Raw genomic sequence first — 26,044 nt, 5'->3', positions numbered from 1 at the left:
AGAGAATCACCTAAGCCCAAGAGCTGGAGGTTGCTGTGAGCTGTGATGCTATAGCACTCTACCGAGGGCTACAAAGTAAGACTCTGTCTCAAAAAAAAAAAAAAAAAGAAATAGTTTTAGAGGACAGTTGAAAAAAAGCATTTAACTGGCTCAGTTTTCTCTTATACTTAAAATATTATGTATGCTTCTGTCCTTCTTTCTCCCCTTGCTGACTATAGAAAATCTCTCATAGCCCGGTGAGTAGGTTGCCCACCAATTATGTACCCACTCATTTGGAAAAGATACAGTGCGTTTCCATTTATGTTCAGGCACATAAGAGTTCATTAATTCAACGGGTGGCTCTACAATTTCAGATTTTAATTTTTTTTCAAAAAAAGCTTAGTCTTACTTGTTTTTTACATTTTCTACTGAGAGTGATCTTTCTAAACTAAAAGACTGCCAAGGTAGTTTCCTTGAATGAGAGATTCCGATATTGCCATTACAAAGTACAGCAGTAGTATGCTTTGTGCTTTAGCATAATATGGAAATTAGATACAGTTTTTAAATGTTGTAAGCATCTGTCTTAAGTGACATTTTGACCAGCCTTTCAGACCAGTTAGTTGGAAATGCACTGTCACTTTTTCTGCATGCTTCGTCAGAGGATGTTCCAGGAATCCCTCAGAGATTCCCTCCCCATGAAGAAAAAGGAGTGTTTTATGTGGCTGAACACACAGTAAATCTGCTGATAGTTTATTCATTTTGAAAGTATAAGCAAAGAATTTTATTAGTATTTAAACATATCAGTACAGCCTCTAGGCTTCCTATTGATTTACTTTAAGCTTTCATGAAATTTATCCATTACTTAGTATCCAGGTTCAGATTTTCAAAGACTATATACAGAGAACATAAAAAGAGCAGATGGACTCAGCACCTATGGCTCAAGTGGCTAAGGCGCCAGCCATATACACCTAAGCTGGTGGATTCAAATCCAGCCTGGGCCCGCCAAACAACAATGATGGCTGTAACCAAAAAATAGCTGGGCATTGTGGCAGGCACCTGTAGTCCCAGCTACTTGGGAGGCAGAGGCAGGAGAATCACTTGAGCCCAGGAGTTGGAGGTTGCTGTGAGCCGTGATACTATGGCACTCTACCCAGGGTGACAGCTTGAGGCTCTGTCTCAAAAAAATAAAAAAAAGAGCAGGTGTTAAATTAGAGGGCCTTTTCGATTTTGTGAAGGGTTTCTATGTATATGCTATTATTTCTTTATCATCACGGTGTAAGGTAGATTCTAGTCGTCCCCTACTTTATCAGATAGGGTGCCTGCCTTCAGTTCGCAGGCACAGGGGACTTGCTATAAAACTATAGACCAGTCAATCCAAAGCTTTAGTTTGGTAGTCTTCCCAGTATATCACTCCTACTTCAGGGATTACATTTCTTAATTTCCCTAATTCTTTAATACCAGTAAAAATTGCTTTGAGTGTATTGTATGTATTTTAAAAGTTAGATTTCTAAAGTCCACAATTGGGCACTTAAATCTCACTTTTCTTCCTAGAATTCTGGCGATAGTAATCAAAATAAAAATCACTGTTTATGACATATTAGCTGTTACTTATCTAAATTTGAAGAATGACATTTGCTGACTGGGTGCCCATAGCTCAGTGGTTAGGGTGCCAGCTACATGCTCTGGGGCTGGTGGGTTCAAACCTGGCCTGGGCCTCCTAAACAAATAAAACAACAACAAAAAAAATAGCCAGGCGTTGTGGTGGGCACCTGTAGTCCCAGCTACTAAGGAGGCTGAGGCAAGAGAATGTCTTAAGCCCAAGAGTTTGTGCTATGACGCCACGGTACTCTATTGAGGGTGACAAAGTGAGACTCTATCTCAATTAAAAAAAATGATGTTTGCTATAAACAAACGCTATCTATTAATAAAACCTAAAGACTCTTATGTTTCTTATTCGTGTTAACAGCAGCGTGGATAGAAAGAAAAGTTGCTAAAATATAGCTTTCCAAAATAAATATGTTCCATGCTGATTGAATAGCTATTTATAGGATACATTAGTCATTTCTGAATAATGACAATAATAGCAAAGCATTAATGGACATCAGCAATCATGTGGCCCAGTCTCCATTTTCTAGATAAATAAAGTGTAAAGAGGTTTCAGTGGCCTGTTTGTGGCTTAACGCTAACTAACCAAGAGTAGAGCCCACGTCTCCTGACTCCCAGTCCAACGTTTACTGTTCATTCTCCAATGCCATGTTTCTCCTTGTCATACTAGGAATATTTCTAATATTTGTCTCTGTACTACTCATATACTTGGAACACTTGCTTTGTCTTGTCTGCGCACGTTCTCTGGCACATTACCATATATGCTCGTTCTATTGCAGTTATGTTAGTAGAACCAAAAGTTTGTGGTTATTCATAAGCTTTTTGTTTTATTTTATTAGAAAGCTGGAGCCTTGGAAGGTGTGCCAATATCTGGGGTAAGTTTTATCACCAAACATCTCCCCATCCCTACCCACTTCCATGCTGCAGCTGTCCTCCTCTATCTTAGTTCATCAGCTTGCCCTTTTATAAACTAGAGAAAACAAGTAAGAGCAGCACAACTGGCTAATTTATGTTCTTCTGTGACACAGAGTGGGCCATTGAGGATCTTTAAAATAAATGAATTCTAACTCTCTCTTCCTACACCTATTATCTCATGGGGGTATTAACAAGTGGGGAGAAAATGGCCAAATAAATGGAGGAAATGCAAGAAACATAAATAATCCATTCCTTGATAAATAAAGAAGGAAAAATAAATCTATACCTCTTCTTAAAAAGAAATTAGCGATATTGTCTTAGTATTCCTTATTGCCATTTATACTTTCAGTGTTTGGGAGACCAGTCTGCTGCACTGGTGGGACAAATGTGCTTCCTGGATGGGCAAGCCAAAAACACGTAAGTTTAAGAATCAGATTTAAGGGCGGTGCCTGTGGCTCAAAGGAGTAGAGTGCCAGCCCCATATGCTAGAGGTGGCGGGTTCAAATCCAGCCCTGGCGAAAAACTGCAAAAAAAAAAAAAAAAAAAAAGAATCAGATTTAAAACCAATGCTGTTTTTCTTTTTTGTTTGTTTGTTTTTTCCTGTTTGATGCTTTGACTAAGGAAAAGCTTTTAATGTTTATCCAGGCTGAAAAAGCAATAGATTAATAGTTCTAATATGGATAGGTAAATTTTTACCATTTGTTTTTCATCTCCTTCAAACAAAATATATTATGCCATATATAAACACACCGATGAGGCTTAAAAAGACCATAATTTATAAAACTTTATACCTTTTCTATCCCAGAAACTAAATTTTGGTTCAAAGTATTCTTGCCTGTCTGGGGGAGATTAGTGGGGGTAGCGGGACTGGGAAGAGGTGAAGAGGAGCCATAATATAATCTATAATTTTTAGCATATTATTCCTACCCAAGTCTTTCTCACTAACTATAAAATTATATTTCTGTGAGATTTTCAAGGTTTTTTCCTGGCTCCACGTTTTTCCCTTGACAAGCAGCAGAAAGAGTGAGAAAAATAGAGATTTGGTGTATTTTTTTCCTGATCTCATCTCCTTACTACTTACATGTAGAGTCTGGAGTAAGCCCCATATCTAAGAATAAGAAGGTGATTCACACTTCAGGATGAGAAAATGGATGTTCCAAGAGGTTAAGGGCTTGCCTAGGATCATAGCTTTGACTTAAAGGCAGAGCCAGATCATAAGCCCATGCCTTCTGAGACTAAGCCTAGTGTTCTTTCTTTCTGTCAGACCATTAACTACCCTTATTTGAAGGTAATCCTTTAAACACTGGGGGAAAAAATTACCTGTCAATGATAGGTATTAATGCAGAAACAAATATGCCTTAAAAACTGAAATAATACCAATAATTATAAGCTCAGTCGATGGCATTGTGTTACATTTTATGTTCCATGTGCCTGAAACAAAATATATCATTTAATCCACACAGCAGACCTTACTACTGACATTTTGTAGATCAAGGAAACTGAGAACTAGAGACAATGACTACTTTATGCAATGGCACATAACTAGTATGTGGAAGATGCAATGTTTGCCTTCAGATTCATTTCATTCCTTAGCCAGGGTGGCTAAGGATATAGTTGGGTGAGAAGAGATAGAGTATCTTGGGCTAATCCTTATTCAGAACAATGGTGCCTAAAAAACTGTTTATCGGGAAAAAATCGCCCTTGGTGTGTGTTTGCAAGAAATATTCAGCTGGTAGGATCTGTTGACTTAATGCTGACTGGTAGTAGCTTATTCTGGGATCCTCTGTTAGCCCCTGCTTGAGCACCCTCCCTTTACCCCCTGCTAGAATGTCACCAGCACAGCAAGGCCTGGGAGGAGGGAATCCCAAACTCTGGCAGAGCCAAGAGTGACCCTAGCAATCTTATCCCAACTCAGTTTAAAACCGTTTCTCTGGGGCAGCGCCTATGGCTCAAAGGAATAGGGCACCAGCCCCATATGTCGGAGGTGGTGGGTTCAAACCCAGCCCCAGCCAAAAACTGCAAGGTTAAAAAAAACAAAACAAGTGTTTCTCTGTGACCCTTACTGGTATCAGTTTGGGCTGCTATCTGCTTGGCACAAATCAAAACTACCCATGAATGTCCAAGTGCCAGACTTGTTGCAGAATCCAAAGTTCATACTGATAAGGCTGCCACAAAATAAATTCAGTTCTTCCCTATCAGCCACATTCCATCCTGCCTCTGATTATCCCACCACTGTTGTAATGCTCTATCTGGCAAAGAGAATGAGAAAGGTAAGCTTAAATAAGCTTCTTCTTTCAGATGCTTCTGTCACAGCTTTCCAGCTAGCCTCTCCCACACTGCACCTAGCCTCCTCACCCTGCCAGAAGTTTCTCAATTTATGACTGTACTGATGATAGAGCTAAGCTGGCCAACCGCATTGGTGAATGATTGTTAGTCATGGTGCTTCACTCCACGCAGATTAGGAGTAACAACTGTGACCGAACATAGCATCTGTTGTAATTCACTGGTATTTTATGAACACAGCCCTGGGCTATGACTCACAAAATGCTAAATACTATGCCTACATTTTTTCCATTAAGATTACACTAAGTGCCTTTTCTTCTAGACTGATTTTTTAAACTATTATCCCATAAAAGGCATATGGTATTTATTAAATTTCTGAACTTTTCTAAAACTTTAATGACTTATATTATACTGAACTACATGTCAGCATTATTAATGTTGTATCATTTGCTTTCAATAAAATTGTCATTCTCTCCCCGACTGTAGGTATGGAACAGGATGTTTCTTACTGTGTAATACAGGCCGTAAGGTTAGTTTTCTTAAATTAAAAGATTAATGAAAGTCTTTAATTTCATATAAATAATGCTGTAGCATAATTTGCTATTAAGTTACTTTTTAGTCTTCAACTTTTAATCTTTATGAGGGTTTAATTTAGAACTCAATAAAAATTTGAGTTGTTCTAGTAAGGCCCATTTTAGGTTCTTTGAATTTTGTAGGTATATATTGAATTGTGTCGTTGAGAAATTTGTGCTGGGACTTTGTTAATGCACATCTGATTTTTAATAAGGAATAAACTTTGTGCAGCTTAAATGGGCTCTTAATTCTGATCATTTTACTGTTAAGATTTATTTTTTAAATTGGTTTGAATTATTTTGTGCCTGTGTCACGGTAGTTTTAAAAAATATTTCCATGCTTTCTTTTCATTTTCTCCACCACTGAAATCTTGTTTTCTTTCCTACAGTGTGTATTTTCTGAGCATGGCCTTCTCACCACGGTGGCTTACAAACTTGGCAGAGACAAGCCGGTATTTTATGCTTTGGAAGTAAGTTCTTTTCCATCAATATGGATAATATGAAAAACATTCAAAGCTAATGAAAATTATAGTGTTTTATAACATCTTTTCTGGTAAAGCTTAATATAGAGGACTCAAAACATTCCATATTGTTCTTGGCACTTGATTGCATGCAATGAACCCGGGACTGAGCTGGGAGCCAGGACTCCCAGGAGACCTTGATTGTAGTGGTTCCTCCATTCTTATACCAATTAATTGTTTCACCTTGGACCTAATACTGAACCATTCTGCAATATAAGGCTTTTTATCTTTATAAAGTTTAATGAAGGATAGACTTGCTCTCTAACATTTCTCTTATCTTGAAAATTCTATGCTTTTTTTTTTTTTTAACTAAAATGCCCCAGTGTTCCAAAGGGGCCCTGAATGCAAAAAGACAGAGCAATTGTCTTCACTTGTCTCCCCAGAAAAATACATTTTATTTACATTTTGTTATGGAAAAGAAAGTGAGGAGATTTATGCAATTTATCACTGGAAACATTTGTTTGAAACATGTTTGTAGGAATGTGTCACTCTAAGTTTATAGGATGCGGTAAGTTGGTATTAGGAACAAAAGAAGCAATTCATAAAATCCAAGAATTAAAGCTCTTTTTGTCAAAGCAGATACATTTTTATGATTCATTTTGAAATGGCTGCTTTATAATATATGAGTGTATAATAGATTCAAAAACTTACTGAGGCTCATTTTCTGGAGTACCTGACAATAATTTGATTACAAGTTTGAGAGTTCTAGTTATAATTGAAGTATTTATTGGTTATCATGCTTAGAGCATGACGAATAATAGTTTATTTCAGTGCCCCACCCATAAACACTGTAATCGCTCTCTTCCTCCAGCCCCCTTTTCTATGGCTAGAAGCATGTATGAAAACATACTCTATGCACTAAAAGTATCTTAATACTTCTTAGAACTTAACATCCTACAAGCCTATCCATGCCCCTCTATCTCTATTTGCATCCTATGGAGAATGCTTAATAATACTAGGCACATAGGATAAAATACACTTAATAAGTGTTACCTATAATAATAATAATAATAATAATAAGAGGCTATCTTTTTTCCTTACCCAGCAAACAATTAGTGGTTTAGAATTATACATGCTTGAGACCTGGAAAGGGCCTCAGGTATAGGGGTCACCTGGTCTCAACTTCCCTCCCAAAATGAAAAACCTTTTCTTATCTCCTTTACTGATAGCCTTCCAATTTCTGTTTGAAGATAGCACCCAAAACTACTTCCTAAGAACACCTCTGGTATTGGACCAAAATTAGATGTTAAGAACATTCAAACACTGGGAGGCAGTTATATCAGTTTTTCTGTGTCTTCCTCCTCCAGGGTAAACTAGCCTAGTGCCCCAATCTCACATGGTTTCTAGATATATTAAATAATTCTCAACTCCCTTTGTTAAGTACATTGCAATTCATTATCATCTTCCAGAATGGAATAGAATATTCTTTTTTTTTTTAAGACAGAGTTTCACTGTGTCACCCTCCATAGAGTGCTATGGCATCACAGCTCACAGCAACCTCCAGCTCTTGGGCTTAAGCAATTCTCTTGCCTCCTCCCAAGTAGCTGGGAATACAGGCACCTGCCACAATGCCCAGCTCTTTTTTTGGTTTTAGTTGTCATTGTTATTTGGCAGGCCCAGGCTGGATTTGAACCCACCCACTCCGGTGTATGTGGCTGGCGCCCTAGCTGCAGAGCTACAGGCGCCGAGCCTGGAATATAATATTCTACGTGTACTCTGATGTGTACTCAGTCAAGTGTGATCTGTGCCTCTCCTACCATAAGCACTGCTTCTGCTACTCTACCCTGAGAGTTCATTAATTTAGACTAATAACCTCTTCATATTATTGGCCCTGGAAATATATGCTAAAAAACCTAGTTCTTTTTCAAATGAATCATTGTCAAACCAAGTGCACTCCATTCTGTGTTTGTGCAGGAGATTTTTTTATTAATCTAAATTTAAGTCTTTGTTTCTTCCCTTGTTTAATTTCATGATAGTGATTTTAAGCTATTATGTAGTCTGAATTCTTTTTCACTCTTTATTACTCTTCCAGATTTGTCTCATCTGGAGATTTAACAAGCATATGCTTTATGATTTTCTTCAATTAATAGAATTTTAAAGCTGAGAGAGGAACATTAGATCATATGACAACATATTTAGTGACACTCTCCTATCCCCTCATTTTACACATGAGGATTCTGAAATGAGAGAAATGCAGTCACTTGGCCAAGGTAACTTTTGACGACAGTGAGTAGCAGATCCAGGTTATTGGATATCAAAGCCTTGATGCCCAGGCCATCCACGGTACCATCTTTTTCCTTCTATGACTAGAAATTCAGTGCTGTAGTCTCCCAAGTCCAGTGTTGTTTTCACTGCATCCGGAACATCTCCCTTCCTTTGTCTGCTAACCTGGCATTCTTAGCAGCAGCAACAGCAACACACATACACACAAATACATTATTAATGTAGTAACAGTGCAGGTAGTTTTTTTCTTTTTTATTGTTTAAATTATTTTCTTAATTTATTTTTTGCAATTAACAAACATTTAAAAAACATTTTTAAAAGTTAAATTAAACTTGGGGCAGTGCCTGTAGCTCAGTGGGTAGGCACCAGTCCCCTATACTGAGAGTGACAAGTTCAAACCTGGCTCCAGCTAGCTAAAACAGCAGTGGCAACTGCAAAAAAAATAGCCAGGCATTGTGGCAGGCGCCTGTAGTCCCAGCAACTAAGGAGGCTGAGGCAAGAGAATCGCCCTACCCCAAGAGCTGGAGGTTGCTGTGAGTTGTGATGACAATGCACACTACGGAGGGCGACAAAGTGAGACTCTGTCTCAAAAAAAAAAAAAAAATAGTTAAACTAAAAACAGAGGGTGGGGGATAGGGTAAAACTTCTTAGTAAATTCATGCTAATTCCACTTGGTCATACTAATTCCTATTTTAAGTCCTTACACAATGTATATTTAATAATGTTGTCTTTAGGCTCAGCGCCTGTAACTCAGCAGCTAGGGCACCAGCCATATACACCGGAGCTGGCAGGTTTGAATCCAGCCCCGGGCTTACCAAACTACAATGACTATTACTACTCTGTCTCAAAAAAAAAAGAAAAAGTTGTCTTTAATTTGACAAATCATTGTTAAGCTTAGAAGTCAGAGGTTTTAAACTTTTACTTTGTACCCTCTTTAAAATCCAAAACTATAGCTAACTCATCTTTAGCCTTTTTGTCATTATTTTCTCTCTGCTGATTTAAAGGCAAGAAATTACATTTCTATTCTTTTTTATTTTGGTGATTTTAAGTCTATTGTGGGTACCATTAAATTTTTAAGATATTAACTATGTATACACACACACACATATATAACTTTTTTTTTTTTGAGGAAGAGTCTCACTCTGTCATCCCAAGTAGAGTGCTGTGGCATCACAGCTCACAGCAACCTCAACCTCTTGGGCTTAAGCGATTCTCTTGCCTCAGCCTCCCAAGTAGCTGGGACTACAGGCACCTACTACAATGCCAAGCTATTTTTAGAGACCAGGTCTTGCTCTATGCTCAGGCTGCTCTTAAACTTGTGAGCTCAGGCAATCCACCCGCCTTGGCCTCTCAGAGTGCTAGGATTACAGGTGTGAGCCATCATGCCTGACCACCCAAAAAATGTTAGCCATTTTTGATGCTAATGAGACCTCTGCTGTCACTCTAAATGTGGTTCCTTTGTAGATAATCTGGGTTATTGTCTGGGAATATTTAACATTATCTCTTTATCATTGATGCTCTATAGTTTTGCTATAATGTGCCTGGGTTTGGATTTATTTTTATTTATCCTGTTAGGTACTTGGATCCAAGTCTGTCTTCAGATCTGGAAAATTCTCAGCAATTATCTCTTCAAATATTGCTCCTCTACCATTACCTCCATCCTCTTCTGGAATTGCTATTGGATGAATATTGGAACCTTTCAACCCATCCTCCATGTCTCTTAACTGCCCTTTTATATCTTTTTAAAATCTCTTTGTTTCTCTGTGCTGCATCCCTGGTGAGTTTCTCAGTATCTACCTTCCATTTCCAAACTCTTTCTTTAAAAGAAACATAGCATAAAAAACACTTTTCTTGCATTGTGAAATATAAGACACATATAGAAAAATACATTAAACATCAATGTTCAACTTGATGAATTATTATAAAGAGAAGCCTCATGTACTTTGTACCCAGGTCAGGAACCTGCTCTGTGTCCCAGACAGTGAAACCTCCTCCTTTGCCCCCTGAGATAAACACCACTCTAATTTTTATCATAAGCACTTCCTTACTTTTCCTTATGGCTCTGACACTTAAATGTGCAACATTAAACACCAGAGTTTAATCTTGCATGTTTTTAATATTTTATATTAAAATGCAAAATAGAAAGAAAGAGCACATGCATGCATGTCTGAGTCACACTATATATTCCTTGATCTGGCTTCTTTCACTCAACATTTTGTTTATGAGATTCATCCATCCACTTAGATATAGCTGTTTCTCATCCCTTCTCATTGCCATATGAGATCACCACATTTTAGTTTTGTTCAACTTGATGACATTCAAGTTGTTTTCAGTATTTGGCTGTTATGAAAAATGCTACAATGAACATTTTTGTATGTGTCTCTTGATGTAAATGTGTATACCTTTTCTGTAGGAGTAAAATTTCTAGGCCATAAAATGTGTGTATCTTCACTCTGAGTAGATAATGCAAATTGTTTTTCACAGTTGCTATTCCCACTGAATAAATTACTAATTTATTCAGTAAATTATGGGAACACTAATTTACTCATCAGCTGTCTAGACTAGAGTTGATCCCATCTATTGCATTTTTATTTCATTTAATATTTTCATTTCTGGGATTTTTATTCAGTTAGTTTTTACATCCACCGAATTGTTTTATTTCTTTTTTCTTTTGAGTCACAGTTTCATAGCAGTTTATTTGTTTTTAATGGAAGTAATGCCTTAATTTATCTCTTTGAATACATTCCGCATACTTATTTTAAAGTCTTTTTCGGAGTGAAATGAATTCTATTCTAGCTGTTAAGTTTCTTAATAGTAGATTTCTTTAAGCAGTTTAGAATTTTCACTTCCAGCCTCATCTTCTGTTAAGCTGTAGCCTTAGTCAGCAAGTAGATGGTTGCTTGTTTTTCCAGCATCTCTGCACACATAGGAGAGTACCACCTACCCCCTGGCTTCAAGCACTGAGCCCAATTCTGTTCCCTGTCTTACACAAAGCATTTTAGACCTCGTTCCTCTGGAGGAACAAGTTCCCAGCCACCACTCCTACTCCCTGACACATACAGAAAAATAAATCAAAATCCATAATGCTTGTGGCTTTAGTCCCACTTGGTTGTCCATTTCCATTTCTGTCCCCTCAGATAGTATTTTGTATTTGAGTCATATGTGTTGTTTTAATCTTCTCTTTTTTTATTTGGTCTGTTATACTCTGTGTTTGGAACAAAAGGGATATTAGAAGTACAAACTCACTATCTCTGTTGATGTAGACATCCACATCTTTTTCATGGCCAAGATAATTTTTCCCCAACTCCCAAGCTGCTGGCAGGTAAAACTAGGCCTGGTATTTTAATGTCTCTGAATTCTCAATTTCATCATACATAAAAAGAAGTGGGAGCACATGATCCTTACATTGTTCTATGACTTCAACTCATATGAAACTGCTTAGATTTGTCTCAGCCTTTATAGTTAGAAAATGCTTCTCCGTGGTGGAAGAGACTAGTGCTCAATTAGAGCAGTTAAGTGCTTCTACCTCTTCTCCATTGTCTTATTAGTAATACACTGTCTTCCCAAAGCCATACCTCTCCCTCTCTTTGTTCTTCTGAGTACTGTTTCACAAAGGAAAAGATCCTTTTGGGAGCCTGTAATGTGAGTATGAACTTGAGTTTCCTTAGGATTTGAGACTTCCATGTTCTGAATTCTGTCACTGGGTTATAGGTTTCCTTGGGCCGTGATACTTACCGTCTTGTCTACCACTATCCCAGCAGGCTGGCAGGTAACAGACATTCCATGAACAATGTTCGAATGCTGACTCCTATGTTATGCCATTTTTTTTAAGTTTTTTATTTCATTTCAGCATTTTTTTTCTTTTTAAATATGAGGTTCAAATAGGGTTCCCTATATTACCCCACTGGTTTCTTTAAATGTTGCTTCCTCCATCTCTTCCTTAGTATGCTTTGTGATTATAGTGTTAAGGTTTCCTTTTTCGAGTTTCTTCATCCGTCTTGAGCTAGACACTGCATCTTAGGTGTAAGCCTATATACTAGATGTCTATTGCAGTGTAACAATAGTATTGCAAACTTAAGTGGCTTAAAACAACACCTATTTATTACCTCTCAGCTTACTTGGGTCTGGAGTCCAGGCAGAGCTTAGCTGGGTATTCTGCTCAGTCTTAAAAAGCTGCAGTCAAGATGTTAGCTGAAGCTGTAGTCTTGTCTGGAGTTTAATTTGCTTCCAAAGAATTCAATTCCTTGTGGTTGTGGGACTGAGGGCTTCAATTTCTTACTGTCAGACAATGACCACTCTCAGCTCTTAGGAGCCACTTGCAGTTCCTTGCCACTTGGGGGCCCCCAATATGATGCTCAGCTTTCTTAAAGTTAGCAATGGAGGGAGAATGTCCAGAAAGACAGGTACAGTAATCTTACGTAACATAATCACATACACATCATCACCTACCTCCTGTCACTTTTGATGTGTATTATCGGTTAGAAGAAAGTCACAGGTCTCACCATACTCAAGGGGAGGAGAATCTGCAAAGGTATGAACACCAGGAGGTGGGGATCACGGGAGCCACCTTAATTAAAAGTCTGTCTGTGACAGCTTACAAACTTGGTTTATGGACTTTCATAATATACCTTCTGGAAAAGTGTACCTCTGAACAATAAACACTTTTAATTTTAATTCTCTAACTTATTGCTAAAGTATTAATGAAATATATTACATTTTAAAAATAATGTGGCCCCAGCTCAACTCTGTGTTCCCTTTTTCTACTCAGTTAAAAATGGAGTTTGACTTTGCATTTGCAATCTAACATATACAAATTAACTATAGGATCAGTTATATATGTAGAGATATGGTACTATAGAATATACCAAACTAAATCTACTAAGCCTAATAGATGATTTTAAGCAATATAAGGATAATCTTAATTTTAAACATGACTTTTCTTCATACTCACCATTTTTAACCCTAACTGCCTTGTAAGATACAACTCCCCTGTATCATGAACTATTCTGTTTTATATTGTTACTGTTTGTGGCAGTGGTATTCATGTCAAGGGGGTTTTGAGGAAGAGTGTATTTGTCTGCTATGACATTATATCAGATCTACTTCATTATTCTTAATTCAATCTTCCTGTGGCTTATTTCTTAGCCTTTTACTTTCTAGACGATATGTCTAGTTTTTAAATAATTTATTTATCTTGTCCTATTACCATTTAATTTACTCTTCTTTATACCATCTCATGTCCATTGCCTCTTCCTTAAAGTGGAAGGGCTGATCCATATTTGTAGATGATGCATTAAAACATCAGAACTTTATATTTAGGATGTAATTTACGGGAACTTAATAAGTAGTCACCTTCTATCTATCATTTTAGGTTTCTGTTCCTGTATTCCTTTCCTGTCCAGCTTTAAAGCATTATACCATCTTGTGTTTTATCTCCTGCCTCTGAATTCAGAAGACCACATGTCTTTTTTGAATTTGGAAGTTTCTCTCATTAGAATTAATTTCTTTATGTATTATATGTGATGCCAAAATTATATATTTCTTGCAGAGAAGTGTTTTTTTTTTTTTTTTTTTTGAGTTCTCACTATGTCACCCTGGATAGAATGCAGTGGCATCACAGCTCACAGCAACCTCCAACTCTTGGGCTTAAGCAATTCTCTTGCCTCAGCCTCCCAAGTAGCTGGGACTACAGGCGCCCACCACAACAGCTGGCTACTTTTTGTTGCAGTTGTCATTTTTGTTTAGCTGGTCTGGGCCAGGTTCCAACCCATCAACTTGGGTATATATGGCTGGCGCCCTACCCACTGAGCTACAGATGCCACCAGAGAAGTGTTTTTTAAATTTCTTTTTGTTTTATTATATTTATTTCTTCAATTACAACAAAATACTCTGGTACAGTCCTGATGACAAAATTGGAAATAATTCTCTCTGGAGCCTTGATTGTGGCTCTGTATTTTTTCTTTTATTTTAATCTAAATAATGCTAATTCTCAGACCTTAATTTTCCTTCACTAGAACCAGATTGCTTCTTCTTAAAAATGTAGTCTACACATGTAGCATCCTGCCCTTTTCAATGAAATGATGTATATCAGCATTTGGTTTCCCAAAGTGTAAAGTCACACTTATGGCTGATAACCGTAAAATCACTCTACTAGACTTCTAGCACAGTGGCTTCTTAAAATTCATAGTTTAGCTCTACTCACCCAAAACTGTTGAAAATAAATGTATCTCTTGGTTAAATGCCATTTAGAGACAGTGTCATTTGAGTGTGTAAGAGGAGACATCTGTGTTTTCCAATTAGGTCTAAAACTGTGCTACCCAGTAGGGTTGGCACTAGCCATGTGCAGCCATCAAGCACATGAAATGTGGCTAGTCTGAAATGTACTATCAGAGGAAAATATATACAGATTTTTAAAACTTAGTGCAAAATAATAATTTTAATATTGATGTTTTATATATAACATATATATACACACACACACATATATATATATATTTTTTTTTTTTCTGAGACAGAGTCTTATTACATCACCCTCGGTAGAGTGCCATGGCGTCACAGCTCACAGCAACCTCCAACTCTTGGACTTAAGCGATTCTCTTGCCTCAGCCTCCCAAGTAGCTGGGACTACAGGCGCCTGCCACAATGCCCGGCTATTTTTTGTTGTTGTTGCAGTTGCCATTGTTGTTTAGCTGGCCCAGGCCCAAGTTTGAACCTGCCAGCCTCAGTGCATGTGGCCAGCACCATAACCACTGTGCTATGGGCACCAAGCCATTATTATATGTTGAGATAACATTTTTAATATATTGAGTTAAATGAAACATAATTAATTTTACCTGTTTCTTTTTACTTTTTTTTTTATTTTAGAAACAGTCTTACTCTGTCACCCCAGGGTAGAGTGCTGTCGTGTCTCAGCTCACAGCAACCTTAAACTCTTAAGCACAAGCAATCCTCCTGCCTCAGCCTCCTGAGTAGTTGTAACTATAGGCACCTGCCACAATGCCCAGCTATTTTTAGAAATGGCATCTCACTCTTGCTCAGGCTGATCTCGAACTCCTGAGCTCAGGCAATCCACTACTCCTGACCCTCTTTTTACTTTTTTAACATAGCAAAACTTTAAAGTACATATAGGGTTCACATTATACTTCTATTGGAAGCTCTAGTTTAGAAACTCATACATTCACTAGTGTTTGGCAGCTACTATCTCAGAATTGTGTTTCCAGAGGAAATTTGAGAGTAAAGTTCTTCAGTCTCTCTAAACCAAAAACATATTTAGTTTTCCTGAAACTAAGCACCTAAATGTAAACATATCAAAGTTAGGAAATGTATTAAGAATTTATTGGGTTTTTTTAGAGAGAGTCTCACTTTTTTGCTCTCAGTAGAGTGCTGTGGTGTCACAGCTCACAGCAGCCTCCAACTCTTGGGCTTAGGCAATTCTCTTGCCTTAGCCTCCTGAGAACTACAGGTGCCTGCCACAACACCAGACTATTTTTTTGTTGCAGTTTGGCTGGGGCCGGGTTTGAACCCACCACCCTTGGCACATGGCTGGCACCCTACTCACTGAACCATGGTGCCACCCAAGAATTTATTTTGAGGGCAGCCCCCACAGCTCAGTGGGTAGGGTGCCAGCCACATACGCTGAGGCTGACAGGTTTGAACCTGGCCTGGGCCAGCTAAAACAACAAAGGCAACTGCAGCAAAAAAAAATAGCCAGGTGTTGTGGCAGGTGCCTATAGTCTCAGCTACCTGGGAAGCTGAGGCAGGAGAATCACTTAAGCCCAAGAGTTTGAGGTTGCTGTGAGCTGTGATGCCACGGTACTCTACCAAGAGTGACAAAGTGAGACTCTGTCTCTTTAAAAAAAAAAAAGAAAAGAAAAGAATTTCTTTTGCAGGGCTGGAGAGGTAAGATAGGTTGTAGTCCATTGTAAGGGACTATTTTATTTGTTGTTTTTGTATTTTTTAAAGCCTTATTTGCACAGCTATGTCCAATCTATTCCTCAAATATTTTTTATATTTAAAAAGCCACTGTATAAATAGAACACTTGTGGCATTCTGCACCTTTGCAGCAACATAGAGCAACTTCTTTCCATAGAAGTCCCTGTGAATGACGGCATGTATCCAGCATGTTCATTCCATACATTATTTATGTCCTGACAACTAACAGCAAGAAGACTTGACCATTTGGGGGGTTTTTTTTGTTTTTGTTTTTTTGTTTTTTGTTTTTTAAGACTTGACCATTTGTAATTCAGTTAATAAAACTAGAGATAGATTCCTATACTTAATATCACCTGACTTGTGGTTTGAGGTGACTCAGTGGAAGTAATTTACATTAATAATATAGATAAATGAAGCATTAGAGCCAAAAAAAAATTTTAGAATTCCTAATGGTTTATGCTGATACTATTTTTGCTCTCGGGGTCTTTTTTTTTTTGCTGTTTTTGGCTGGGGCTGGGTTTGAACCCACCACCTCCAGTATATGGGGCCAGTGCCCTACTCCTTTGAGCCACAGGCACTGCCCCTCGGGGTCTTTTTATAATAGCTTCACTGATAGCCAGGCGTTGTAGCAGGTGCCTGTAGAGGTTGCTGTGAGCTGTGACGCTACAGCACTCTACCAAGGATGACATAGTGAGACTCTGTCTCAGAAAAAAAAATGCCTTCATTGAGATATAGTTCATATATCATACAATTTACCCTTTTAAAGTATATAGTTCAATGATTTGTAGGACCATATATTAACAGATTTTTACAGCCATCACCTCATTCTAACTTTAGAACATTGTCATTGTCACCCTAAAGAAAAAGCCCATAACCTTCCCCTGCCAGCCCTAGGCAGCCATTAATCTACTTTCTGTGGCTATGGATTCGCCTGTTCTAGCTGTTTCATATAAGTGGAACCATACAATATGGTCTTTGTGCCTGGCTTCTTTCACTTTGCGTAATATTTTCAACACTTAGCCATGTTGTAGCATGTATTATACACCATTGCTTTTTGTGGCCACATAATATTCCATTGTATGAACATATCACATTTTATCCATTCATTGGTCTACAGAATATGACTGATACTTTTTTAACACTTAAAAATTAATGGAGTTAATATTTACATTTAGTAAAAGCCTTCCCATATGTTCTTATATTGAGCCTCCAAGAATTTTGTTTGTGTATCGTTATAGTCACCATCATTATAGGTGAAGAAGTGGAGGCTCAGAAAGCCTACGTAAGTTTCCTAAAATCAAATAGCAATTAAGTACTAGAACTTAGACTCAAAAACCCAGTTTATCTGACTCTGAAACACATCTGCAATACCCTGTGCAATCCCTTGGTGATTTTGTTTTAAAGCAGAATTACTTAGTAGCTACAGTTTTTTTGCTGACTTTTTCTTTGCTTGATTTACTATACTGTTAGATATGGGATATGGACTTGAAAAAAATTTTAATGTGGCCTCTCCCAACACATTTGTGGATAAGCTGGGAGTGTATTTTAGGTGATAATATACCCCAGTAACTTTAGCAACAGATATGAAAATTGTATAAGAAGCAATGTGCTCAAATGATCAATGTCCATGTATGGGGACAGGTCGAGGGTGTGTTGGAGGACTCACATCTTTTATCTATCCCATGAAAAACTTTTATTAGTGACCTAGGTAAAGCTATGTTTATATTAGAAGGTCTATCATATTTGTAGGAGTCCCAAGATTGAAATTATTTGAATTTTATATATCTGGTTATGTCATACACAGAGAATATGCATGATAAAATCCTTTAGTAGTGGTAACATATATTCCATGTTGGATTCCTTTTTTTCCTTTAGGGTTCTGTAGCTATAGCTGGTGCTGTTATTCGCTGGCTAAGAGACAATCTTGGAATTATAAAGACCTCAGATGAAATTGGTGAGTATGCTTTAACAAAGGTTTAGGAAATCTGAAGACTGAAACATTTCAGTATTTTATCTTTGCAATCTATAAATACTTATTCTTTGCCCTGAATGTGATCCATATATTACATGGATCCATATTATGAGTTTGACTTATATAGAGAAGACTATTTCATGAAGATTTATAAAACAATGAATTGACACAATTAGTGGTGGTTATTAATAAACTGGCAAGGTAGGACATAAAAATTACCCAAGTGTAAAATTGAACACTGGAGATTGCCAGAATCTGCAGGTAAAGTGCTCTAGTTAAATTTATCTGATGAGAAAGAGCTTTAAGTCCTAGATTAGCGTGCACATTAAAACTCTGGTACCTTTAATTTAAGTATTAATATGGCTATTTTCAGTCTATGTATAATTAGTTTGAACTTAACTACCCTTTTATCTACTTGTTTAACTTTGCTGGAAGGTGAGACAATCAGACTTACTTTTCTGATTTGGAACACACTAGAGACCACTTTTTCATCTTTTAGTCAGCAACTTTAATAATAAAAAAAATGGGCTCAGTACCCCTACCTCAGTGGTTAGGGCGCTGGCCACATACACCAAGGCTGGCGGGTTCGAACCCAGCCTGAGCCTGCTAAACAACAGTAACAACTACAACCAAAAAATAGCCTGGCATTGTGGCAGGCGCCTGTGGTCTCAGCTACCTGGGGGGCTGAGGCAAGAGAATCGCTTAAGCCCAAGAGTTGGAGGTTGCTGTGAGCTGTGATGCCACAGCACAAAATGAGACTCTGTCTCAAAAAAAAAAAAAGAAGAAAACTAAAATAAGAGAAATGACATAAAATACCTAAAGAATTGAATCCAGTTTCGTTATTTCTTGAGCTAGGTTATATTTTAGTGCGGGTGTTTAATGTGGGGGAACTTGTTTTTGTTGCCCCTGGCATAATACTATAATTGGTAACATTTTGCTCTACCAATGAAATCAGAAACTAAAGTCCCTGTCCTAATTTTAAAATAGGTATATTTATTTAGTAAAATAGAATATTAGTGTGATTTTTGTTTTTCCTTTTTTTTTAATGTTAGAAAAACTTGCTAAAGAAGCAGGTACTTCTTATGGCTGCTACTTCGTCCCAGCATTTTCAGGATTATATGCCCCTTATTGGGAGCCCAGTGCAAGAGGGTGAGTATTGAAAATTCCGTGTTTCTTGAGGTCTTGATTTATTTACTAAAGTAGTTAATAATGATTTGAAAGTGTTGAGAAAACTCCTAATATAATTTCAGAACCTTTAAGTTCCAAGAAGTTATGAATCGGCTGACAATAAGCCCTGCCATATCCATTTTCATGTTAGTGCTTTTATCTTTTATCTTTAGTGGTTCTCAACCTTCCTAATGCCACGACCCTTTAATACAGTTCCTGTGGGTCTCGACCCACAGGTTGAGAACCGCTGATCTAAATGAATACTGGAGTGCTGCTTTGGTTTTATGTCAGTGTCATTTATACAGATTGATCGTGAACTTTTTCATCTGTGAATACAGAATTGTGAACTATCAGGACTTTATGAGTTACTTAATGATTATGTCCAGTTTTCTTTTCCTAGATTTTTCTATCTACTAAATTTCACCTTTCCATAATTTAAGATTGATGATTTGTTTATGCCACTCTAATCTGAAAATCTTTGTGTTTATTTTTAGGATAATCTGTGGACTTACTCAGTTCACCAATAAATGTCATATTGCTTTTGCTGCATTAGAAGCTGTTTGTTTCCAGACCCGTGAGGTAATACATATGGGCCTGTTTTCTTGTGGTTAGCTCACTTTTATCACTCTTAAACAAATTGTATAGTAAGGCCTAAAATGTATTAAATACTGAAAATGTAGTTAATCAAATCAACCTGCCTAAACACGAATCTAATGTAAGCACTCTGCCCTCCTCCTTCAGCTGTCATTAGCTTTTAGTGTTATCTGCCACACCCTGGGTACAAAGAAAATGGCACAAACATAGGAATCAAGGCGGAAAAACAGGGTGTGAAATGGAGTTGTTTGGCTTTGCTGATTACCAGGGGATGCAGAGGTCTAGGGAGAAAGAAGATGGCTGTGACCAGATCAAGGAGGAGTTGGAAGACCAGAATAAGAAGTCTCAATTTTATTCTATAGACTATTAGAAGCTCTTTTTCCTCCCTATTTATTTTTAATTTATATATATTCATGGGGTACAAGTTCTCAGAAGCTCTTGAGATCTTTTTGAGTAAAGGATTACCATTTTTAGAGATATTATTATAAACTAGTTTCATAATGTTCATTGTATTGGTTTATTTAAGATTTTGGATGCCATGAATCGCGACTGTGGGATTCCACTCAGTCATTTGCAGGTAGATGGAGGAATGACCAGCAACAAAATTCTTATGCAGCTACAAGCAGATATTCTGTATATTCCAGTAGGTTAGTATGCCTTCATTCCTTTAAGCTCCCGGAGTAATGTTTCTTTCAGAAGAACTAGTTCTTTAGGCATATGTAACTGCAAAGATGTTGACGTAGCTCTCTCCCCTCAGTGAAGCCCTCGATGCCCGAAACCACCGCACTGGGCGCTGCCATGGCAGCAGGGGCAGCAGAAGGAGTCGGCGTTTGGAGTCTAGCACCCGAGGATCTGTCAGCTGTCACAATGGAGCGTTTTGAACCTCAGATCAACGCTGAGGGTACATTTAAAGAATGAAACTTTTAATGGTATACTGTGAAGTGCCTTAGTGTGAGGGGGTTTACCTTTCTGCTTATAAGGTAATAAGAAGGGGGGGTTTACCTTTCTGCTTATAAGCTTATAAGAAGCTAAGTAAAATAGCAAATGTTATTGTTTCAGATTCAACTACTAAGCATATTGGGCTATACTGAGTAAGTGTGAGTGAAAGAGATAGTTCCTTATCTTAAAAACTTCTAAAATCATTGTTTAAAAACCATTCATTTCTACTGTTCATGGTTCTTTTGTAGGACAATAACACTGCTACTGTCAGTTATAGCTGGTTAGAATATTCTATGTATTTACTTCTTTATTTAGAGACAGAGACTCAGCTCTGTGCCCGTAGCACAGTGGTTATGGTGCTAGCCACATACACTGAGGGTGGTAGGTTCGAACCTGGTCCGGACCAGCTAAACAACAATGACAACTGCAACAAAAAAATAGCCGGGTGTTGTGGCAAGCACCTGTAGTTCCAGTTACTTGGGAGCTGAGGCAAGAGAATCGCTTAAGCCCAAGAGTTCGAAGTTGCTATGAGCTGTGACACCACGGCACTCCACCTAGGGTGATATAGTGAGACTCTGTCTCAAAAAAAAAAAAAAAGGAGAAACAGAGACTCACTCTGTTGCCCACGATAGAGTGCCATGACCATCAGCCTAGCTCACAGCAACTTCAGCTGCTCAGCTCAAACGATCCTCCTACCTCAGTCTCCTGAGTAACTGGGACTACAGCCACCTGCCACAGTTCCCGGCTAATTTTTATTCTCAGAACCAGCCTGACCAAGGGTCTTACTTGAACTCCTGAGCTCAAAGGATCCTCCTGCCTCAGCCTCCTATAGTACTGAGATTATAGGTGTGAGCCACTGTGCCTATCCTTTCTTAAAAGTGAGAAAGGTGACTTGGCGCCTGTGGCTCAAGCAGCCTAAGGCACCAGCCACGTATACCTAAGTCGCGGGTTCAAATCCAGCCTGGGCCCACCAAACAACAATGACAGCTACAACAAAAAATAGCTGAGCATTGTGGCAGGCGCCTGTAGTCCCAGCTACTTGGGAGGCGGAGGCAGGAGAATCACTTGAGCCCAGGAGTTCGAGGTTGCTGTGAGCTGTGATGCCACAGCACTCTACCCAGGGCGATAGCTTGAGGCTCTGTCTCAAAAAAAAAAAAAAAGTGAAAAAGGGGATGTATCAGTCACCCATCCCTAAATGTATATACCAGCACCTTTGGTGCAAATGGCCTGAATTTAGGACATGTTGATCTGGGCTGACAGATAGTCAATAACTTATAAGTACAGCAAGAGGTGCCTGATGAGGGCAATAACAAGTTAGGTAAATGAGCATTAAATATCTAATTCATTTTCCTAACAAGCTAAGCCATAAGCTCTAATTAAACCCTTTACTGAAATACAGTAATAAACTTTTTTTTTTTTTTGAGACAGAATCTCACTATGTCATCCTTGGTAGAATGCCATGGTGTCATAGCTCACAGCAACCTCAGAGTCTTGGGCTTAAGCAATTCTCTTGCCTCACCCTCCCAAGTAGCTGGGACTATAGGCGCCCACCACAACACCCAGCTATTTTTTGGTTGTAATTGTCATTGTTGTTTGGCAGGCCTGGGCTGGATTCTAACCCACCAGCTCTGGTGTATGTGGCTGACGCCTTAGCCGCTTGAACCATAGGCGCCGAGCCTAGTAATACACTCTTAAATTGAAATAAATGTGAATAGAAAAATAAGATATTATATGTTAAATTTGGTTTTATAATTTTTAGAAACTCATACCTAAAATAGTATCAAAGTGGATCTTGAGCTTTTGGGAAATAAGCTTTGAAATGTATTTCTATTTAGTTTTCTGGAAGATTATGCAGTATTTCTTTTTTTCTTTTTTTTTTTTTTTTGGAGACAGGGTCTCACTATGTCGCCCTGGGTAGAGTGCCATGGTGTCGCAGCTCACAGCAACCTCAAACTCTTGGGCTTAAGTTATTCTCTTGCCTCAGCCTCCCGAATAGCTGGGACTACAGGCACCTGCCATAACGCCCAGCTATTATTATTATTTTTTTAATTGTCATTGTTTGGCAGGCACAGGCTGGGTTCAAACCCGCCAGCTCCAGTATATGTGGCTGGTGCCCTAGCTGCTGAGCTGCAGGCACTGAGCCTATGCCAGCGTTTCTTAATTTTACTCATTCCTTTCCATATACAAGAAAATAAATTATAATATTAGTAATTTCATAGTCAGACAGTATTCCATATACCTTGATATAGAAATGTCTTTCAAAATCCAATATTCTATTATCTTTAATTTTTGCAATACTGGATAAAATATGAAGTTCAAAACTTTTTTCTTTTCTTCTTTTTTTTTTGAGACAAGAGTTTCACTCTGTTACCCTGGGTGGAGTGCAATGATGTCATCATAGCTCACTGCAGCCTCAAACTCCTGGGCTCAAGTGATCCTTCTGCCTCAGCTCCCTGAGTATCAGGGACTATGGATGCACACCATGACATGGGTCTAATTTTTCTATTTTTAGTAGAGATGAGGTCTCACTCTTTCTCAGCTTGGTCTTAAACTGATGACCTCAGATAATCCTCTCATCTCTGCCTCCCACAGTGCTAGAATTCCAAGTATGAGCCACCATGCCTAGCCTCAAAATTTTCTAGTTTTGAAAAAATAATCAACTCTTCTTTTTTTTTTAGAGACAGAGTCTCACTTTGTCGCCCTTGGTAGAGTGCTATGGCATCATAGCTCACAGCAACCTCCAGCTGTTGGGCTTAGGCGATTCTCTTGCCTCAGCCTCCCAAGTAGCTGGGACTACAGGTGCCCGCCACAATGCCTAGCTATTTTTTTGTTGAAGTTTGGGTGGGGCCGGGTTCGAACCTGCCACCCTTGGTATATGGAACTGGCGCCCTATTCACTGAGCCACAGACGCCGCCTAATAATCAACTTTTTAATAAGCAAATAACATTCAGAGCAGGTGTATGGCTTCCAAATTAATCCCACTCTTAAAACACAGAAGTTTTATGCCAAGGATTGCTGTTTTCTAAGGAGAACCATCTTTGCTGTTATTGAAGGCCTTAGCCTGGAGATCGGTTATACCAATTGTCCTCCCTCTCACCAGCACCACTTACACTCATGGGTACCTAGGTATAGATAGCTCATTCTTCTAGAAAACAGTTGCTTAGAGACAACTACAGTCCAGAGACTGTCATAACATGAGGGTATAGAGATAAATAAGGCCAAGTCCTTCACTTCAGAAGACTCAAGTGTATTGGGAGAAGTAGGCAAAAACCATAAAAATTCACTGTGGCAGCTGACACCCTGAGGTATCCATGAAGTGCTGTGGGGGGTGATTAAAAGTGATTCACTGGAACCCTTTCTCAAGCCAACAATCCTTGAGTTTTGTCTCCTGGGTGTTGCACACTTCAGGTGCTGTGGAAAGGCCAGGAGGCTTGAGAAAAGAGCGGGCCCCATGCATGATTTGGCAACCTCAGGAGAAGTGCAGCGTCGATGCTTAGTTTTGTTCAGTCATCCTGTTGTAGGTTTTGACCTTAGAGAAATTCTGCTTCTAAATTCCAGGGGAGTTGGGGAGGGCTATCTCACAGGAGTGCTATTGAATCTTATGAGAAATCAATATTTGTTGAGTCCTCTGCCTGGGCGAAAACCAAGTCTCCTTTTAGTCTTTCCACATCATAGCATACCTCTTCTCTGGGTCAAGCCTTCCTCTCCTCCCAAAAGAGAAACCATATCAAATGGGATTTTCCTTTCTAATTCATCAACGCCTGTGAGTGGCCTGGTGTGCATAGCGGGTATTCCATCTCCTGATCGCCCTTCAACCTGCTGAATTTCCCTTGTCCTTCAGTCCAGCTTCCAAGCAAGCCCTCTCTTCCAGTCACTGGTAGTTGCCAATAACCATGTGCTTCCAAATCTGAGTCCTGGTAAAGCCCCACTCCGGTTTAATGTTGTGCAACCATATGGCAAGAAAACTGAGTGATCATAAGTAGAGTACTTCGAACATCTCAGCAAACCACCTTTCATATGTGTGTTTTTCCTACCTTCTAATTCTAGAAAGTGAAATTCGTTATTCTACTTGGAAGAAAGCTGTGAAGAAGTCAATGGGTTGGGTTACAACTCAGTCTCCAGAAAGCGGTAAAAAATGTTTTTATTTATTATTGCTACTTTTTTTAGCATGGTAAATAGTTGATTAAGTATCTAGGTATTTATACTTAGGCTGTTCTGAAAAACAGCATTATCAAATGTCCAAAGTTTCCAACATTTTGAGACACTTTAAAGTTCTAAACATAAAATGTAAATTATCAGGTTGATATACATACTTGATCCTGCTCTTTCCTTTTTAGTGTATTCCTGGCACTTCAATTGATAAGTCTTCTAAAAGTAAAATTACTTCTAGTTTCTTTTTAATGAAAGAGAAATAACTTCTTAATAAAAGAGAAATCAACTGCAGTCTTCTTTGCCCCTTCTTTCTTACTTAACCTTTTTGGGGGGCTGTGTTTATGACTTAAATCAACTGAAAGTTATAAATTTCAGAATATATTCTGTTACCTCCTAGGCCGATTCCAAGTAGTTAAGGAAAGTATGTAATGGGAATTCCTGTGGAATCAAAGAGGAAGAAATGTACCAAACATAGCAAAGTATAAGTGTTGTAATAGGTTGGGAAATACTCTTGGCCAAAAAAAAAAAAAAAAAAATTAAGAGCTATTTTATCTTTTAGTCACTTACGTAGGGAGGTGTGTGGCTTAAGTAAACCATTTAGATGTAAACAGTCTTAAACTGACTTTAATATGGCATAATATTATAATTCTTTGCTAAGTACAAGATTTGAAACATCATAATTAGAACAATGGCCAATAGTAGATTGAAGCTTACACTTTAAGGGAGAAGAGTTTATAAATGAAATAATGCTTGCTTTCTAACCCCAAAGTAAGTATAGAACCACTTTTAACATATTGGCTTTTAGGAAAAGGTTCTGGAACCATCCACTATCACAGATCACTATGATCTATATTTTCAATCCTGGGTATTCCTAATTGAAGCCTTTGTTTTTTTCTCCTAAGTAAGCACAATATCCTTTTTCTTAACTTTCTTTGTTCTGAGACTCAGCTTTCTTTCCTAAGATGGTTTGTAAAGTTTTTCTTGCTATGACTGCAATTTTGAGAGCCCTTTTACAATCAAACTTTGCAATTGTCAGCACTTTTCTAGCACAGTGCTGGTTGCCACAGTGCTAGGTGCTGTGAGATGTAGCAGACATGGTTCTTGACTTTTCTAGTTGGCCTTAATTGAGAAGCTGAGTTACATAATTTCTTTGACTAACTGGATTTTTTTTTTTTTTTTTTTTTGAGACG

General features: G+C 38.2%; 1 protein-coding gene across 7 annotated transcripts in view; it reads left to right on the top strand.

Moving 5' to 3' along the window:
- The window catches only part of GK (glycerol kinase), a 78,224-nt gene that overhangs the window by 45,778 nt on the left and 6,402 nt on the right, over window positions 1-26,044 (top strand). For 6 of the 7 annotated variants that reach the window (XM_012807602.2, XM_012807598.2, XM_012807599.2 and 3 more), the window contains 10 exons: window positions 2,424-2,459; window positions 2,849-2,916; window positions 5,269-5,311; window positions 5,744-5,824; window positions 17,906-17,984; window positions 19,055-19,151; window positions 19,664-19,748; window positions 20,290-20,410; window positions 20,521-20,664; window positions 24,750-24,830. In XM_012807602.2, the coding sequence (XP_012663056.1) occupies window positions 2,424-2,459; window positions 2,849-2,916; window positions 5,269-5,311; window positions 5,744-5,824; window positions 17,906-17,984; window positions 19,055-19,151; window positions 19,664-19,748; window positions 20,290-20,410; window positions 20,521-20,664; window positions 24,750-24,830 (835 nt within the window). Of the gene's footprint in view, window positions 1-2,423; window positions 2,460-2,848; window positions 2,917-5,268; window positions 5,312-5,743; window positions 5,825-17,905; window positions 17,985-19,054; window positions 19,152-19,663; window positions 19,749-20,289; window positions 20,411-20,520; window positions 20,665-24,749; window positions 24,831-25,039; window positions 25,077-26,044 lie in introns of all 7 variants that reach the window. The other variant, XM_012807600.2, reaches the window with a different exon arrangement.

This window comes from Otolemur garnettii, unplaced genomic scaffold (genome assembly GCF_000181295.1).
Source record: "Otolemur garnettii isolate 467f Iridium unplaced genomic scaffold, OtoGar3 scaffold00072, whole genome shotgun sequence".
Taxonomy (NCBI): Eukaryota; Metazoa; Chordata; class Mammalia; order Primates; family Galagidae; genus Otolemur; species Otolemur garnettii.
This window is presented reverse-complemented; position numbering and strand designations above follow the sequence as displayed.